Consider the following 17,362-nt stretch of genomic DNA (forward strand, 5'->3'; position numbering starts at 1 on the left):
ATGTGTTGCCTGAGGAGTTTATCGTGTAGTTGGGTGTCTGTCTCGTACAGGTTTCTGGTTTTGGTCGGCCGGGATGAGCAGTTTGGTGGATTGCTAATCCTGCTGACGTCTTTTCTGAGTGAGTCCTGGAATTGGTTGTTGACTTTCTTGAATTTTACGGTCTCGATCATTCGGAGCAAGTCGTCATCGAACGGATTCAGTTCTTCGATATATATTTATATATATATATATGTATATATATATATATATATATATAGGAATAACGGAAAAACTGTTAAATAACTATGCTGCATTTAGAGAAAGGCTGGATCTCGAGTGAGATACAATAATTAAATTAGGTAAGTGATTGGAAGTAAAACAGCCAATGTTTGGTTATTCCAGAGCTTTCGAGCAAAACAGGCTCTTCTTCAGTGCAGGAGTAGCAGGAATTGAGAGCAGAAGTTTTAGAAAAATCGGACTATTTTAATCCGTGTCGGATTATTTTAATCCGATTCCGTCGTAATTGCAAAGGAATTGTTTTGGGTTTATCTGGGACGGCAAATCGTTTCTGATGTTTAAACCGAATATTGCCGTGGTTTTTAGGTTTAGTTCCCAGAAATTTTCTTTGCCTTTCCTAGATTTATCTGTCCACGAATCGTTCTGGTCAATGGCAATAACACGCAAATTCTCAATTGAATGATTTTGGAGATTGAAGTGATTTGCAACAGGTTGGTTGATCTTTTTGGTTTTGATCGCCAATCTATGTTGTGTCATTCTCATTCTTAGAGTGTTTTTTGACTCTCCAATGTATTGTAAGTTGCAAATATTGCAGTAGACGAGGTAAATGACATTTTTGGATGGGCAGTTTATTTTATGCCGAATTTGGAACGTGCGTTTGGTTGCTCTGAAAGGCCCTAGTCGAATCGACAAGTTAGCACGTTTTGCAATTTTGTGGACAGGGCGATGATCCTGTAGTTTCTGTTTTGTTTTCCCCTAATGGGGTGTCATCCTGAAAGGATGCCCGAACTAAAATATCCCGTAGGTTACTGGGTCTTTTAAAAGCGATGACAGGTAGTTCTGAGAAAACTGATTTCAGGCGTTCGGTGCCTTGAAGTAGGTGAAAATTCTTCTGAATGATATTAGCCAGTGGTGGGAGACCAGGGTGGAATTCAGTAACCAATGGAACCCTTTTGGAACTGGATTGACGAGTTTTGTACGTCAATGTTTCGGTAAGGGTTGCTTTTAGCCTTTTTGATGGCATTTTCAATAGTACCCCAAAAATACTGTCTGTTTAGGAGGTGTTGTGACAGTTCTTTAGTGTGGGAATCAAAGTTGACTTCAGAGGAGCAAATGTGTCCAATGCGCAATGCTTTTGACTGTACGGAATATTTCTGGTACATTGACGTGGATGGCAACTGCTTGGTAAAAGGTAGTTGTGCTTGTTCGTGGGTTTATTGAACAAGTCTGTTTTGAGTGAACCATTTTGTAGGGTCACAGGGGTGTCCAGGAAGTGAACGCCATGTCCAGAAAAATCTGCAGTAAAATTGATAGTGTGATGAAACAAGTTTATATCATCAATGAAGAGTTTTAGATTTGCCTCACCATGGGTCCATATCATGAAGATATCGTCAATGAAACGTAACTATGTGTGTGGTTTCAAGTTTTGAAGTTTTGAGATAGAAATTCTTTCTCAAGGTTTCCCTTAAAGATGTTGGCAAAAGATGGTGTCATTTTGGTACCCATTGCGGTGCCATGAATTTGGAGGTATTGTTTGTTGCCAAATACCAGATTATTGCTGGTCAAGATTAGTTGCATCAGTTTTACCACGGTTTGGTTTGAATGCTTTTGTGCAGGCCGAAATGCCCTCTTCGTTAGGGATATTTGTGTATAATTAAAACACATCCAAGGTATCTAACAGAGTAACAGATTAACAGAGAGATGGGAAGATTTTTAATTTCCCCAATTTTCCGTATGAAATCCGTAGTGTCCTGCACATAGGCCGAAACAAGAGGCTGGATGAGAATCCACGAATTTGGAAATTTTTTCAGTCGCTGTACCATTTCCCAATATTATGGGCCTCCCAGGATTGTCTTCTTTGTGAATTTTGGGCAGAAAATAAAAGCAGGCAGGTTTTGGGTCGTTTTCAAGGAGGTTTTGGCCTAAACTTGCGGTCAATGGAACCGTTAGACTCTTTTGGGTGACTCTTTTCACGTTTTGTGTGATTTCTTGAGTCGGATCAGAATCCAGGAGTTTGTAGTGTTAAGGGTTGCCGAGTAGTCTGTTGCTTCCTCTCTGTAGAATTGTTTGCCCATAGCGACAATTGCAGAACCCTCGTCAGCTGGCTTGATGACAATGTCATCGGGCTTCAGGAGTTCATTGATACCCTGTCTCTCAGTTTTGTTGAGATTTTTGCGCAAGTCTGGGGCAGAGGTCTGTGTTTTTACATCCTCTTCAATTGCCGAAATAAATGATTCAACAGGCGCACAATGGGCCTTGGGCGGATTCCACAAGCTTTTTGGCTTAAAATTGGAATGCAAGTCGTTGGTTTGTTGCGTGGTGTTATTGCCATTTCCGTCTGCAAAATATTCACGGAGACGTAAGCGTCAATAGAACATATTTAGGTCAGGAGAAAGTTTCTGAGCGTTAACTTGCCGTGGTTTAGGGCAAAAATTTAGACCTTTGGAGAGTAGGTTTGTTCTCATGCATGTATATATATATATATATATAAAAAATGGAGAAAAAAAGGATACTTTCATTTCCAACTTATTACTTAGAACGTATATATATAGTATATATATATATATATATATATATAATATTTCGAGCGTTAACACGGCTCTTCTTCAGTTGCAGTAATGAAATGGAAGAAACTAGACCTTATTGGTATTTAGCTTAGCATGTATACTCCGAAAAGAGAGATCTCTGTTGAGCCCATTGTTGTGTGTGTTGAGGCGTAAGATGGTTTTTAGTTCCCGGTTGCTTCTTTCATGAGCGGTTTTGAAGAAGCCGTAGAGAATGACAAATTTGAGGTGAGATAAGTTGTGATTGGGGAGATTAAAGTGTTCAGCAACAGGGAAACCTGGGTTATTTTTGCGGATACTTAGATTGTGATTATTGAAGCGAAGCCTGAACTTAGTGCTGGTTTCGCCAATATAGGTGACCTGGGGGCACTTGCAACAATGCAGGAGGTAGATGACATTGGCTGAGTTGCAACCAACTCTACCAGGTCTCAGAGTAGTGCCTGAGGCCCGGTGGAGGAAAGCGGTGGAGGGGTCGAGGTGTGTGCACACCAAGCATCTTTGTTACAGGGGATGTTACCACTGTCAGGCTCGTTACTGGGTGGGACGAGATTAGTGTGAACCATCACTGATCGGATGTTAGGGGGTTGTCTATAGGCTATGACAGGGGGGGCATTGAAAAGTTCATCTATTGTGGGGTCGGAACCTAGAGTGCCCCAAGCTTGTTTGATTTCATTGAAATGGGGGCAAAGGGAGGGGTGGTAGGTGACAACGAGGGGTAGTCTATCAGAATCAGGTTTGTTACGATAGGTTAGGAGACTAGATCGTTGTAGAGACAGAACCCGTTTGAGGTGGAAGTTAAGTATTCGGTACGGGTATCCCCTTTTGGGGAAGAAATCAAGCAGCTCAATGGTCTTATTAAGAAAAGTTTGGTCACATGAGCAGATATGCCGGTATCTGAGTAACTGGCTGTAGACAATGGAATTTTTGGTGTGGCGGGGATGAAAACTATTAAAGTGGAGATAAGAGTGCCTATCAGTTGGTTTGGCACACACCGATGTCTCTATTTTGTGATCTTCGATCATGACGAGTACATCGAGGAAGGGGATTTGCTTAGTGGACCGTTTGGTGGTAAACTTTATGGAATCGTGAAAATCATTGGCAAACGTGAAAAAGTTGTCCAGTTCTTGTTTGCCCTTATCCCATAAAATAAAAATATCATCAATATAACGTACATAGATACATGGTTTGTAAGAGGATGAAGAAAGTAATTCTTGTTCCAGGTAATACATAAAAATATTAGCATATGATGGGGCCATTCGGGTGCCCATGGCTGTGCCTTTGGTTTGCAGATAATGACGACCATTGAAGGTAAAATTATTATGCTCAAGTATAAACTTAATGAGCTGCAATATCTCACAATGTTGGGTGACATCATTAGATGCCATCATCTTATTACAAGCCAGGGGATATTGGTGTACAGGGCAGAAACATCCATGGTTACCAGAGTGGCGCCTTCAGTGAGGGGCGGAACTTCCTTAAGTATGCTAAGAAAGTGGGTGCTATCTTGAATATAGCTGGGTATGTTGGGGAGAAGAGGTTGTAAAAAACGGTCAACATAGGCGGAAATGTATTCTGTAAGGGTACCAATACCAGACACAATTGGCCTACCGGGGGCAAACATATTTTGTTTACGAGCGATATCGAACAACTCGTGGTCTGACAGTTTATCAGCATTCTTATGTTTATTGCTGACAAGGCCTTTCAGTTTATGTATTTTGGGAGTGTGTAGAAGGGTGCGGGTGTGGGTGCGGAGGGTATGAGCTTGTATATATATATATATATATATATATAGCTTCAAGACAATTCCACTGGATAAACCAGATGTAATGCATTTATACATAATGGGAACTGGATGGATGTGATGTGAATATGCTGATTGGGTTGTGATTTATTGTATAATTCACTCTTGTTAATGTTGTTGTTTACTGCATACTCTCTCCTGAAAAATGTCCTTCCATCCTGCTCTTTCAAATGACTTCTCAGACGTGTTCCTGATATTTCACTTGTAATTTTCCTTGACAGACGTTTCTTGGTAATTTTGACAGTAATACCGTTGTCGAGCACTCATTTCCTACTCATTACACCGATGGCATTAAATTGATCCCTACCAAATGGCGCAACCACATCTCTGTCAGGATGGAAGTCCAGGGGATATACCGTAAGTACAACTGCCAGGATCTGGTTAGGCTGTAGTCTATGTTTTAATGAAATAGTGCATGGGAATAGAGCAAAGAAATTGATGGCTTGGAATGGGATTAGAACCGGTGACTTCTACCACCAACCGAGCTATCCAGCCTTTAGTTGGTGGTGATCCCTACAGCCATGTCTTTGTTGGGGGCGCCAGTCAGAAGCTACAGTACCTTGCATTCCATGAACAGTAGTGGCACAACCTTGTGTCAAGTTGTGTGTAGACCTTATATGAAAAATATAACCTACATATGACTCACAATGCACCATTCATTCATTCAAAAAAAAAATTTCCCTCTGGGAGGACCTCCAACTCCCTCCCCTTACATGATGGTTGGCTTCAACCATCTAAGGGCCATACCACCTTCTCTTAAAATCCTGGATTGGCCCCTGGAACTGTTGTCCATGTTCAATCAATTGCAAACTACAGAACTCTAATAAGTTGCCTGTAAGTACTGTGTCAAATTTTTGCCATAGGTTTTTGCATTAGTTTTGTAACGTTAACAATAGTTTATCATGTTTGTTTTATGCCTCCTTACTGTTTTTTTAAATTGTTTACAGAGGGCGACGTTCAGAACGACCTTGAAATAGGCTACGACACAGTCGTATCCATCTCTGACAATGCTCCTGTTGCATTTCGTGAGATGTTCGACGCCTGGGGCACGGACCTACGTAATATCAGTATGACCAAGAATGGTGAGTCCAAACAGCTGGAAATAAACTTCACCATGGTAACGTTACGGCGCTGTCAAAATATCAAGATTTTTTAGTAAATATAGTAGCAATTTGCAACAAAATGATGAAATGCTCAATTGATGTGTTGACAAATTTATAGCAACAAAAATGACAAGTTTCTTTAAATCTAATAAGTGAAGGAAATGAGAAATAGTTTAATTATCGGATGCCATCAATCGAATAACTTGTAGCTGATATGATATATTAATCACTTAATAAATATGAACAATTCCATATTTTGTAGTTAACTGATAAAATTATGCTCACGTCAGAAAATCATCATTTCCACAATTTACAGCAAAAAATGACAAATTGACCAATTAATAATAACAAATCTCCACAATTCAATATTTTGCAGTAAACTGATGAATTATGCTCACATCAGAAAGTCATCAGTTCCATAATTTACAGCAACATGATAAACTCATCATTTAATAAATTTTTTGAAATCAACATTTTGCAAAATTCATCTCCGAATGAAAGCAATGCAACATTTTGCAGCGATATTGCAGAGAGAATTCTTAACATGAATCTGATATGTTAATATGCTTCAGTGTTACTGTGCTGTTTAAATATTCTAAAATATGTTTCAAAAAATGTGTGTTTTATGGTATGATATAGGGCATTTTCTATTAGATACTGGTGGGTGAACAAAAACTGTTAAGCAGAGTCGAACCCCACAAGGATTCTAGGTTTAATAAACAGAACCTACCGGAAAAAATTGAAGATAGAAAAAATTTGTAACCCCAAAGTGTCTTGCCTTCCACTCAGGTCACCTGAGTGTGTCCCAGGAGAGTGCTATTAAACAAAGGGATCTCCAAAATTCACCAAAAATACAGGAATCTGTCAAATTTATCGCACCCTGTGATGTATATAAAACTGACTTCTGTTTCCTCGAAGTAATCGAGGAATTTATATAATGATCCTTGGTTGGTCATTAAGGTCATTCAAATATTTAAGGTCAAAGGTCACTTTGGGGATAATTTCATTTCATATGTGATTGTTTTCGAAGTACTCAGTACTGTCTTTCTTGCACAGGAAATTCATCACAGTGACTCATGCTAATATTAATACTAACTGAGTATGGGTTCATTTTGGAGGTTTAAAAAATTTCAAACTATTCTGAAGGTCTTTTGGGGTCTAGAAATTATGTAATAATGGCTGAAAGATTATTAAAAATCATCAGTATTTGCTCCAGGCCAAATATTAACACACTGAAAATTTGTTTGAAAAGTTTTCAAAAGTATTCTTCTTAACAGCTCCGATCCTCCAAAGTAGTCCCAGCCGGGCATTTAGGATAATTATATTAGACAATTAAATCTCTCAGTGGGGGTAACTACTTTATATAGTGACAGTACAAGTGCTTGTTGTTGTTGTTTGAGCATGGCTGACCATTCTCTGACTTTCTAGCATATTTGGGGTCAGTACCGATGACCATTAAGAACTAAACCTACACCTTTAGTCCTCAGTTTGGTTTATAATGATCGTAAAGAAGGTGCTCATCGGAGGTGCTCGGATATTTCCCATGTGATGTGGACGGTTATTGAATACAATCTTGTTTGTGTTTACGAACCTCAGCAATACTGATAGTTTAGTTTGATCTTGATTTCTGTGCTGTGCACATTCCAGCTCTTATGTCATTATACTATGCAAGTTTTTCGGTTAAATATATTAGCAGAATAAACATCTCATGTTGGGGCAATATATTATACCATTTAATATTAAGATAATACAAAATTCTAGTTTAAGATAGCTCAAATATTCTGTGAGGAAAGCTCTTCCAATCCCTGCCTTCCCCGTCAACACCACCACTCCCCCCTCCCAAACGCACAAATCAGACTCCAAAGTTATTTGATCGTTATCAATAAAGTGATTTTCCGTTCATCATTTGGTCATAATTTGTCTATTTACAGGATCAGTGGGTACTGTGTCCTTCTACACCGATGTGCCAGACACTATTTACTTTACTGTGAGAGCACACAATGACTGGGGACAGGAGTCCTTTGGCATCAACGTACAGTTTGCCGACCCCATTGTGCATTCTGGTCAACTGTTTGCAGAATCCCTCTACAGCTTCGAGGAGAGTGTTCCGATGGTCCTCCGTCTCGACTCTGGTGACCTGGTAACCGTGGAGGGTGTCACGCTAGATGGTTTGAGTGCCTCCAGCGTCTGCACCAACTGGGATCCCCATCGAAAGTCTCTCAACTGTACTTTTGTTCCTGGGACCGATTTTCATTCTGTCGGAGAACATCATGTTTCGGTTGTGTTGGAGAACCGAATATCCGGGCTAGTGGAGATAAACGGTTCGTTTACGGTGGTAGAAGCAGTCGAGGGGCTGTCCTTGCAGCTCTCTGAAGAGTACCTGGACATCGGCCAGGAGGTCCAGATCTCTTACAGTTTACTGCGAGGAACTAACGTGACGGTAATGCTACGTGTCGGCTCTGACACACACGGATATTATCATGCATGTGCCTCGTGCGAACCCACCGAACGAGTGGTCGTAGAAAGTTTCAGGGTGACAGGCAATGTGTCTGTAACAGTAACAGCTTGGAATGCTTTAAATTCTCTGGAAGTCACCAGCCATACCCTAGTGGCGGGAAATGTGGAAGTAATTAGTCATTCGTACGAGAGCTTGGTCGAAAAATTGCCCATAGAGTCGGCATCTGCTCCAGTAGAATTTGCCTTCACCGATGACCCATCAGAAGTGCCTTATGAAGTCATTATCTTTTGTCACAGCTATCCTGCGATTCATACATATGTGACCCAATTCGAGCCCGTGGTAACATTGAACCTGTTCTTCTCAGAGACTGGACGACAATCAGTGACCTGTGACATCCGCAATCCCATCAGCTCAAAGACCGTCGAGATGACCTTTGAGATAGAGGAACGTATCTCAGGATTGAACATGTCGGTCCATCCTCGAAACATCACCATGCTGGAATCGGTATTCCTGAATACGTCCGTCGTGAATGGCTCCAGGGTCTACTTCGAGGTAGATTGGGGCGATGGGGAATCGAAGGTCTTCTCCCCTCTGACCCTACCTACAGACCTAGAGCACGTCTACAGGCGATGGGGAACCTTCTTGATCCGAGTCACTCCGATGAACGAACTGGGAGAGTCTGAGCCAGCTTACGCTACCATCAAAGTTGCCACTCCGGAGGATGGCTGTGTGTTATTCAGAGACACCTACCACGTCCCACTACCGGCAGGGGATGAGTCTGTGAGTTTCTCGGTGGACCTGTTGATGCCAGCAAATCTCTCCGTACCCAACCTTGCGGAATATTCTCTCTTCCTGGACGGCCAGTTTTACTTGGGAGGTGTCCTCTCACCGACCGACAGTGAGGGAGACGGGGAACCGCTGACGTTTGTCCGATCTTTTGACGTCCGCAAGGAATCTGCGGGATCGTTGCACGTGACGGTGGAGGTCAAGAAGACCTCTGAGAATTATTTTCAGACATGCTACTGGGATGCTCATGTCGTGGAAACCGTCAGTGGGGTGTCGTCGGCGGTATTTTTTTCGGAGAGCCCTCATCTGGATGTAGATGTTGCGAATTCCTCCTGGAAACCCGTCGCCTTGAATCCTTCTGGTCGTGGATCCGTCATCACTCATTCAACTGTGAAAGTTTGGATCGATGCGACGTTTGGGTCTATGAGATCTTACCTTTGGGATTTTGACCTCTCGGGATCGGAGGACAGCACCTGCCGAGCTGGTCTGAATGAGGAGGAGGGCGTCTGTTACTTTTGGTTGAGTCAAGAGCGAAACTTTACCTTCTCTGTGAATGTCACCAATCCAGTGAGCCATTTTGTAGCACGCCAAGGGTTCAGCATCTTGGAACCCGTGGGATCCATCGTAATCAGAGGGCCGTCTTACATCGTCCGGGTCTTGAAGAACGTCGCCTTCTCCGTAGAGATAAGTAGTCTCGGCTCAGAGTCCTGTTACTCGTTTCTCATGGAACAGATTAGTGGTGACCTCGAAGTTGAGGCTTACTTTGGGGACCCCATCCTCTGTGACATGTTGTTCCCCGATGGATCCCCAGAGAGGATGAAGATGGAGGATATCTTTGGCTACTCCATCTCCAGCGAAGAGGGCAGGACGACCCTGAGTTTCGTCCACAACTTCACCGTGGTCGACAGGTACCATCTGTCGGTGGTCGGTAAAAACCTGGTCTCAGAAACTGATAGTCACCTCTACCAGGATGTCCTCGAACCAGCCTGCTATCAGCCGAATGTGGATGTCGCCAGCGAAAATGTCTGCGATGATAATTTCAACTGTAACCAGGACAACACCACCAAGTTATTTTCGGCCTCGGATGTGGTCACCATCTCATCCCGGGTGAGGCTGAACTGCTCTTCCTCGTACAAGGCCCTATATTCTTGGACGTTGTATCTCCTACAGGACGACGGGATGGAACTGGAGTACATCCTCCCCCCAGAGCAAGTGGTCACCTCGGGATATACCCTGGGTACTCTGACGATCCCCCCCGCCATGTTACGTTACGGCACCTACAGGATTCAGTTGAATGTGACCATGGAGGAGGCAGAGCAGGCCACCAACTATGACTCTACTTTCATCCAGGTGGATGTCTCTTCGCTGATAGCTAAGATATCTGGGGGCGACTCCAGGACCATCCCATGGGGAACGCTCAGCGTACTGGACGGACTCTCGGCTAGCTACGATCCAAACGTCGGCGAGAGCGATAAGTCGGGCCTCACGTTCTTCTGGTTTTGCCGTCGCAAAACTTACCGTCCTCCGGGCGGGCCAGCGATTGAAAATGTGGAAACGTTTGAGACCTGGTCTTACGACTTTACGACACGGCTGTCGGAGAGCACTGTGAATCCAGCGGCTGTAGGCATAACAGAGGCAGATGTTGGTGGTTGCTTTGGCAGGTACGGAGAAGAAGGATCGCCATCACCCGGAGGTGAGTGTTTCGAATCGTAAAGGAAAACATGCTTCCAGGTAATATAGAGGTGTGTGATAGGAGAATTGTTAAAGCTGAAATGACTCAAAGGTGATAGTGTAGATTCTGTTTTAATGGGAGGGGGGTGATAGGTAGGGAGGGAGGGAAGGAGGGAGAGTCAGAAATTGTTGGTGAGATGATAATTGACTGATAGCACAGAGTACAAGATCAGATTGAATTAAAGCAGAAAACATGATCCAATGAAGTTAGGAAAAGAGAGGTTAAGTACAAGCAAGATATGTGAGTGCAAACATGAAAGAGAGTACACCAGTAACTAAGGAAGTACTTTTAAAATTGTTTTGAATTATCGTGTACAAGTAACGGTAACCTGTAAGGTATTATTGTAAGACCGGCTTGTCTGTGCATTGTGGAGTACAATGTTGAGTACAATGTTGAGTTCCAAGTTTGTTGCAATGTGACTTGTAGACAGAGCTTGAAGTGATAACTAACTTCAAACTCTTTTGTAACTGTTTTCTTTTGCCAAAAGGACTTTTGCGTTCCCACGATGGAATCCTTCAGCTACCTACGAACTCAATGTTCGAGAACATGGAATACGAGTTTAAGGTAGTCATTAGAAGCGGGGACTTTCAGGCAGAAGATTACCAGTCCTGGTCGGTCTTATCAGAGAACATTCCCGTGGTTGCCATCAGGTGAAAATAAACGTTAAAAATATATTTAAAGAAGCTCTGCTGTTTTCTTTGGAAATTACAAAAGTACAGGAAAGCGTGTTCTTTTTGCGTTCAGGAAGATGTTTACAGAACGACCGAAAACCTTTCTTTATAGACTGCTGCATCAAACCCCCATGTATCCCTGACAAAGTTGTAATGCATTTCTAAACAGTGTTATCTGAGGTAATGATTTGTTTTTCTTTTGCTGTTGAGTTGTTCTTCTGGGGATCTTAAACCTAATGGTCTGTAGATTAGACTAAGCTGTTCAGTCACTTTGATTGAATAGCCTCTTGGTTTTTAATTTTTAACATCAAAGTTGTTATAAGACTACAAGATGGGACTAATAGCAGTGGCTTTCTGACAGTCTACAGCATATTGAAGATAATTTTGTGCCGACAGTCTACGGTTGATAGAACGATGGATTAACATTAACATTGAAGCCTGCAGTGAGGGGTGGACTTCATCATCAATTTAACCTTAAAGGATCATCCCAGAGGTTTTAACATTCCTAAGAACTGTGATAGGCTGTAGAAACATGACTGGTACCATTTTTTCTTTTTTCTCCCCTTTCTTGGACTGCAACATATCAAGATTAAATTTCTGCCTAATGTCACCCTCTATTAAGTTTACCGTTGTTGTTGTTGACTTCCTATTTAGATGTCTGGAGAACTGTGCAGAGAGGATCAATCCGACAGATCGTCTAGCTATGGAAGCATTTCTCGATTCAACCTCCACCAGATTTCCTTACTTCAGGTGAGTGATATCTTTGATTAATATTTCAAGGATCTTGCAATCGAAATCTTCACCATTGCGTAATTAACAAAAGGTTTTGTTTCCGTAATAATGAAAACCAGTGTCACGATGTGTCTTCTTTTCCTTTGAAAATTGACATTATAATTTGTTCTTTCCCTTCAAAACTTTTGTTACAAACGACCACCCACCTTCTTGCCCACTTTTTGGTATTAAAATTTATTTCCTTTAAGTTTTGGAAACTCCCATCTTTGTCCACCTGTTTGCTCTCAGTAAAAAGAGAAATTATCTGGACCTTTGTAAGATCAGAAATTGTCCAGATATGACAAAGCATCTTAATTAATATATTTTGGAATACTGTTAATGCAGTTTGCTATTGTAAATTCACCACAGTTCGTAGATTGTTCTTAATGTGAAATAAATTTGCTTTGTAAAGTGCATCATCCTTTTTCTGTCTTTGAGACATTTTGTGCTGTTACTATATAAAACTGTTAATGGAACTTATTAAACACTACAATCTGTCGAGTGTTATGAAATAATGGACATTTCTGGGATCTCTCTAAGTCCAGGATCCAGTCATTGGAGGTGTGGATAATCCAGGATCAGGATTAATGGAGTTCCGGATCATCCAGGATGTGATTGATAGAGGTCCCTGTAATCTATGATCCATTAAATGAAGGTTTGGATTATCTATGATCCGTTTAATGAAGGTTTGGTTGATCTATGATCCGGTTAATGGAGGTCCCAATAATCCAGGATCCGATCGATGGAGGGCCTGATAATCAAGGATCGGTTTACCCAAAGTCCGGATCATCTATCATCCGGTTAATGGATGTCCGGATAATCTGTGATCGAGTTCATGGAGGTCCAGATAATCCAAAACTTGTTTAATTACTTTCTCTATCATCCAAGTTCTATTGTATCGCCAATGTATCATTGTCTCTTTCATTTATTATTTATTTATGTAGATGGGAACTTCTTCAGATATTTGAGAATGGATCTGATTATCTGATCCCAGAGTCAATCTGGACTAGTCACTCCACAACTGGACAGTCCTCTCCAGCAGTTACAGTTCTCCCTGGTGTATTCCAAGAAGGTGAAACCTTCTCCATGGTCATGTACTCAGCTTGGAGTAAAGACTTTCTGGATCCTGGTAAGTTTTGTTAAGGTCACATGAAGCTTAAACCTAGGTCTCTATGGGTGGCCATTACTGCAAATAAACAAACTCTGAAATCAAAGTTATTGTCTCTAAAAGAGTTGAAAAAATTTCTTTGACTATTAAAAATCAACCAACTGCTTCAACAGAAAGAAAGACTTAATATGAATGTCTGATGTAGACTAAAACGTAGAGCTTCAAAAGTCAATCAACAAAGAGTTTTACGTTTAAATGGTGGAATATCAGTAATTTTAACCTCATTTTTTTAAAAAAGTGTAATAGCATAGGAAGGGCAAATGAACAGTACAGTAATAAGACGTTACAGCTTGAAATTTAATCGTTATAGGAATATAAAAAAAAAAATGATGAATAAAAAGAGGGCGATATTTAAAAATGTAAGTCTGACATGAAAATTAAAACTTGAAATAAAGAAAGCAATTGACAAAGTATACAAAAATATGGAAAGTTGCTTTTCATTGTTATGGGAATGTTATTATGTCATTATTTTCTATTAATTTTGCGATAAATAAATGAACAATATTAATAAAACCGACTGGTTTGCAAATTGCGTTTGTTGAAGAAGCATTTCTGTATCTCAATAGACCTAGACAGAGAAACATTGCCATTTAAATTCCCTTCAGTTATCTGTTATAATTATTTTGGGAAATTCTTCCCCTCTTCCAGCCGTGGCGACTTACACCATCGAAGTCAACGGCCGTCCCGTCCCGGGGTCTTGTGGCATTACATCGTACGAGGGCTCAGCCCTGGTGGATCAATTCTCCGTCTTCTGTTTCGGCTGGGAGGACATCGATGTCCCTCTTACCTACACCTTCAAAGAGAGGCCAGTGGGTACCAGTGATTGGAGGATCTTTCACTCTGGTATTATTAAAAGTCATATGATTGGTTATATTTTATCGACAAATTTAAAGGGAGGTGAGGTGATGCTCGTGGTGGGAGAATAGGTTGAGAGGATGGGCAACTTTAATAGAGTGAAGGTGCTTTGGAGAGATAAGCCTTTATGTGGTGGGGTGGGGGGGGGGTTAGAGACAGCTGACTGTATGCGCTTTGCTGTACATCCACTACTGATAGTTAACTTTCATTGTTATTTATGTATAGGGGGAGGGTGGGGTGGGGCAGGCTTAGTGTAAGCTTAAGGGGATGGGGGCACAGGAATCAGGAAAGGTGCATTCGAATAGCAAACATAGGGGAAATCTTTCTATTGGCTTTTTTATTCTAGTGAGTCCATTGTAAGTACAGAAACACTATATATTATACCAAATTAATTATCTCTGTGATGGACATTGCTAGATACGAAAGCCTTCATGGAGCCCACATCTTTCCAAGCGGGTCTGGAGAAACAAAACTACAGTGTGGAGATACAGATCACGGTCCACGACAAACTCGGAGCCTGCACGACCGCCGATCCAATCGTCATCAAGGTGAGCTCGCTGACTGATTACCAGAACGGAAACAGACATCATGAGATGGGTCATAGCAGAGAGCGAGGGATAATGAAGTCATGTAGTAAACGATGTAATTTTATACAATGAAGAAATTCACTGTCATGTCTGGTATTACAATGTCTGTGACAACATAAATTAAAAAAATTAATTAATCTTCCTTTAATGCTGTATGTGTGACCATGCAGAATACATTGGAAACTAAAATGGTTGTGAATATTGTTTCATCTGAAGGCCGTACCATCAAATGTATGTACAGTGAGCTGAACATTCCCTCGAAGCATTCATTAATGCCACGATGAGTCGTACATTTCTCTTAGAAGGCTCATTAATTGGTGGCAGCATTTCAGTCGGTCAATCTTCCTTCTTCTTTTAATCAGGTTCTCCCAGGTCCTCTTCCCCAATCCAATGAGGCAGCAGGACTCGTTCAGGACTTACAGATAGAGTTTTTTGAAACCGCCTCAAACGGGGAGACGGGACTGGCCACCAATATTGCCATCAACATCATCGAGGTGCTCAACGAAGAATCCAGTAAGCTTTTATTCCTTAGATATTACCTGCGTTCTGATGACAGTGGTTCATATGAGTGGGTTAAATGGAAGGCTTTGGTGGTCTGTGCTTGCACAAACCCATATCGATCCACTTCCAAAGTTTACTTGCAAAGTTGAAAGTGTCTGTTTGTATTGAGTAGTAGTAATAATCTGCCTAATAACATCAACTGTCCTGAAATGAATGAATCCGTAAACTCTACCGTGGGAACGATATAAATATGCAAATAATAGAGGATTTATAATGTGGACATATCCACTCTGCAGAGTACTCACGATAATGTTTCAAATTGCTTAAGTCCTTGTTTGGCCAACGTCCTTTTAGTGATAGTACAGTCATATGTCCTTTAAGGGATACATCTCTGACCAACTTGAACAATAAGCCGTTCTGCAGACGATTCCTAGCGTTTATCTGATTTGCCACTGCCATTGTCCCCAGCAAACTGCCAAGTGACATCTGGCTGCTGTTAACTGTATTATTATCGTGTGCTTTAGATTTAGATTTAAAATCCATGTAAACTACTAAAAGCACATTCAGAACACCTTTAGCGATTTTGGAGTGGAAAATTGATGAACCCTTTGCATCATTGTTGGCATTATGGTATCAAAGCTCAAGATATTGGGCATAGCATCTTGACAATACAGGGCATTAACTAATAGATATGGCTGACTGAAATGGCAATTAACCAAGAAACTTGTCAACATATGTATGAGATATGCTTGCATGTGAGTAACGCCAATGTGGCCAAACTGTGTGTGTGTTTCGACAAATTTGTGTGAAATTTAGTGGAATTGTCAATTAATTGTGAGAACCTGATGGAGTTCTTGATTTACAATTAACTTAGTAATAAAACCCCTTTGTCTATACTTGGATCAGTTGCAAATCTTAACTTTTTTTGGGGGTTGGGGGGGGGTTGTTTGTGGTATGTTTCATAAAATTACGACTGCAAACTGACGATGAAATTGCACAGTGCTGTTTTATGCAAACTTGCAGGAGTAGAAATGGAACTGGCTGCCACTCCTGACTCTGGCCAACCTTCTGTCAGCGATCCAGATGACTTCGTTGACTACCCACTTAACCTGGATATCAGAATCACCGTAAGTTGTGCCACATAACTGGCCAAAACGATCATGTGTCGTTGATATCAAGTTGGGAAGGGTAATGAAGTGTCTTCCACCAAACCCTGTTCACTTTTCTGAAAAATCATGTAAAGTCCATCTTGGATTTTCTTGATAGATTTTAGAAGTCGATGTTGCACTATCGTATTCACCTATATGGGGTGAGGTCATAGCATATGTATGATTTTTAATTCACACATGATATCTTCTAAATCAAATAAATCTGCATATCATTTGCATATGGCATGTTTCAACTCGTAACAAATGAAAATGCGAGTGATATTGTAATTGTCAATAGGTTTGTGATAATCAAGGAACTGGTAACGATTTTTGTTTCGTTTTTTTTGGCATCCCCGACAGATTCGGACTGAGGTGGTCAGTTGGCTGGCTGAATCGGAGATTCCAACAGTGGAAGGAATTGAGCAATCCGCAACAGCAGTGGCTGAAGCTATTGCAGTGCCAGCAGAGGTGTCAGAAGAGGCCCAGGTAGGACCTCACCCTCACCCCCCAACCCCACCGCCACTGTAAATGAAGATTGTAGATAAAGAGTTCTAAACACAATGATTCTTATACCTCGTGTAAAGTGCAGGAGTTTCTTAAGATTTTACTTTTGGAGTGTTAGCTCTGGTTAACGCTGGTGCCTTTCAATCACAAGGTCCCCAGATCGAGTCACTCCTAGATTAATGTATGTCGTCCAGTTACAGAGTTGTAGACAATTGACAATTCATAATCATGGACGTTAAATATGAATGTAAGAGACTGACTTCGGTCAGCTTACGGCTTTGATAAGCCAATGAGGCTTCTTCGCGTGTTCCTGCTTGCAGGAGGATCTAAAATACATAAATACATACTTTGGTTCTATTTATAAACACAAAGAGACCACTTTAGAGAAATCATTTTAGAGAGATCATTTTAGAGAGATCATTTTAGAGAGATCATTTTAGATAGACCATTTGAGATAGACCATTTAAGAGTGGAGACAGAACACTCTTTTCGTTCAC

General features: G+C 41.2%; 1 protein-coding gene across 3 annotated transcripts in view; it reads left to right on the plus strand.

Moving 5' to 3' along the window:
* LOC139960398 (polycystin family receptor for egg jelly-like) overlaps nucleotides 1-17,362 on the plus strand; it is an 83,265-nt gene that overhangs the window by 39,417 nt on the left and 26,486 nt on the right. For all 3 annotated transcript variants that reach the window (XM_071958738.1, XM_071958742.1, XM_071958739.1), the window contains 11 exons: nucleotides 4,803-4,938; nucleotides 5,529-5,663; nucleotides 7,616-10,621; nucleotides 11,148-11,310; nucleotides 11,986-12,081; nucleotides 13,047-13,231; nucleotides 13,919-14,113; nucleotides 14,543-14,673; nucleotides 15,075-15,225; nucleotides 16,237-16,340; nucleotides 16,722-16,847. In XM_071958738.1, the coding sequence (XP_071814839.1) occupies nucleotides 4,803-4,938; nucleotides 5,529-5,663; nucleotides 7,616-10,621; nucleotides 11,148-11,310; nucleotides 11,986-12,081; nucleotides 13,047-13,231; nucleotides 13,919-14,113; nucleotides 14,543-14,673; nucleotides 15,075-15,225; nucleotides 16,237-16,340; nucleotides 16,722-16,847 (4,428 nt within the window). The remainder of the gene's footprint in view (nucleotides 1-4,802; nucleotides 4,939-5,528; nucleotides 5,664-7,615; nucleotides 10,622-11,147; nucleotides 11,311-11,985; nucleotides 12,082-13,046; nucleotides 13,232-13,918; nucleotides 14,114-14,542; nucleotides 14,674-15,074; nucleotides 15,226-16,236; nucleotides 16,341-16,721; nucleotides 16,848-17,362) is intronic.

This window comes from Apostichopus japonicus, chromosome 19 (assembly GCF_037975245.1).
Source record: "Apostichopus japonicus isolate 1M-3 chromosome 19, ASM3797524v1, whole genome shotgun sequence".
In the NCBI taxonomy this organism is placed as follows: domain Eukaryota; kingdom Metazoa; phylum Echinodermata; class Holothuroidea; order Aspidochirotida; family Stichopodidae; genus Apostichopus; species Apostichopus japonicus.